This window comes from Naegleria gruberi, assembly GCF_000004985.1.
Source record: "Naegleria gruberi genomic scaffold NAEGRscaffold_188, whole genome shotgun sequence".
Lineage (NCBI taxonomy): Eukaryota > Heterolobosea > Eutetramitea > Acrasida > Naegleriidae > Naegleria > Naegleria gruberi.
Genome location: NW_003163150.1, coordinates 1 through 1,121, shown reverse-complemented (window position 1 = coordinate 1,121; position 1,121 = coordinate 1). Strand labels below are relative to the sequence as shown.

Here is a 1,121-nt window from a genome sequence, read left to right as displayed (position 1 = left end):
TCTTCAGCAATCTATCACCATACTTGTATTTGGTTTCAGTTGGCAATGCAGCAAGAGAAGCCCAATCCAACAAGATGATCATCTTTGAATTGACTTGTTGAAGATTCTTGGTTGCAGGAACAATACGATTGTTGAATAATTCACGAACTACCTTCTTGAATGCCAAACCACTTCCACACATGTTTTCATTGAATAATTCTTCGTGAGTTTGTTGAGTCATTTTGATATAAAGTTTGTTGAGGAGTTTTCAGATACAATCCAATATTGAATATTGTTTTTTTTGTGTTGTTTTTTATCATAAAGAATAGTCAATTTGAATTTATAGAAATTTTACTGTGTAAGATTACAATATTTACAATGGAGTTTAATAGAGTTCAATGGTTTTCTGAGAATTGAATTGGTTGAACAATGTGGAACAACCTTATTGAGAAGTCAGTAAGAGGAATGGTAACACCTCAGTATCATCTAACTATCGAATAGAACTCAACAACACAATTTGATATGGATAAGGGAGGATATTAGTTTACAATATTCTCATTTAACGGTCCTGATCGTGTTGCTTAAAATAATTAGTTGGGAACTCATTGTAACTTTTGGAACCACCAAAACGAAAAAAAACTACATGGAATTCTAAAACTGGAGAACTAGTTACTTTGGAATGATCAAGGTGAGGAGTAATGTTATTGAAACAGAACGATACTGTTGAAAAAGACAATTTATTGATTAGGAGGGTTGTTTTGTTGTTTTTTGTCGTTTTCTTTTGTTTATTCATGATTTTCATTAAATTTCCTTCATCAAAATCAAAAATGTATCAACTTGTAAGCCTAATTTTAAATTTCTAACTACTACATGTTACGCAATTTCAAAGGCAATACTAAACTTCAAAGTGTTACCTCATCTTGGATGCTTGCAAACTGCTATGGAAATAATGCTCAATTGAGAGTTGGTGTTTCAGAAATTGTTCAAGTGTGTTTAAAATCTCAATTAGGAGGTGCTAATATTAACCGTATTGATGATGTTAGCCTTATATTCAATTTATTAACGTAATTGATGGCTACGGCCATATCACGATGAATGCACCTCATCCCGTCCGATTGAGAAGTTAAGCATCGTCGAGCCAC

The 1,121-nt window shown here is 32.6% G+C and overlaps 1 protein-coding gene across 1 annotated transcript in view; it reads right to left on the bottom strand.

Annotated features, from left to right (window-relative positions):
* The window catches only part of NAEGRDRAFT_76539 (uncharacterized protein), a gene marked incomplete at both ends in the record, with an annotated part of 1,674 nt that extends 1,454 nt beyond the window's left edge, over window positions 1-220 (bottom strand). Inside the window, one exon of the mRNA XM_002668497.1 lies at window positions 19-220. Within this exon, the coding sequence (XP_002668543.1) occupies window positions 19-220 (202 nt within the window). The remainder of the gene's footprint in view (window positions 1-18) is intronic.
* Between the last annotated feature and the right edge of the window lie 901 nt (window positions 221-1,121).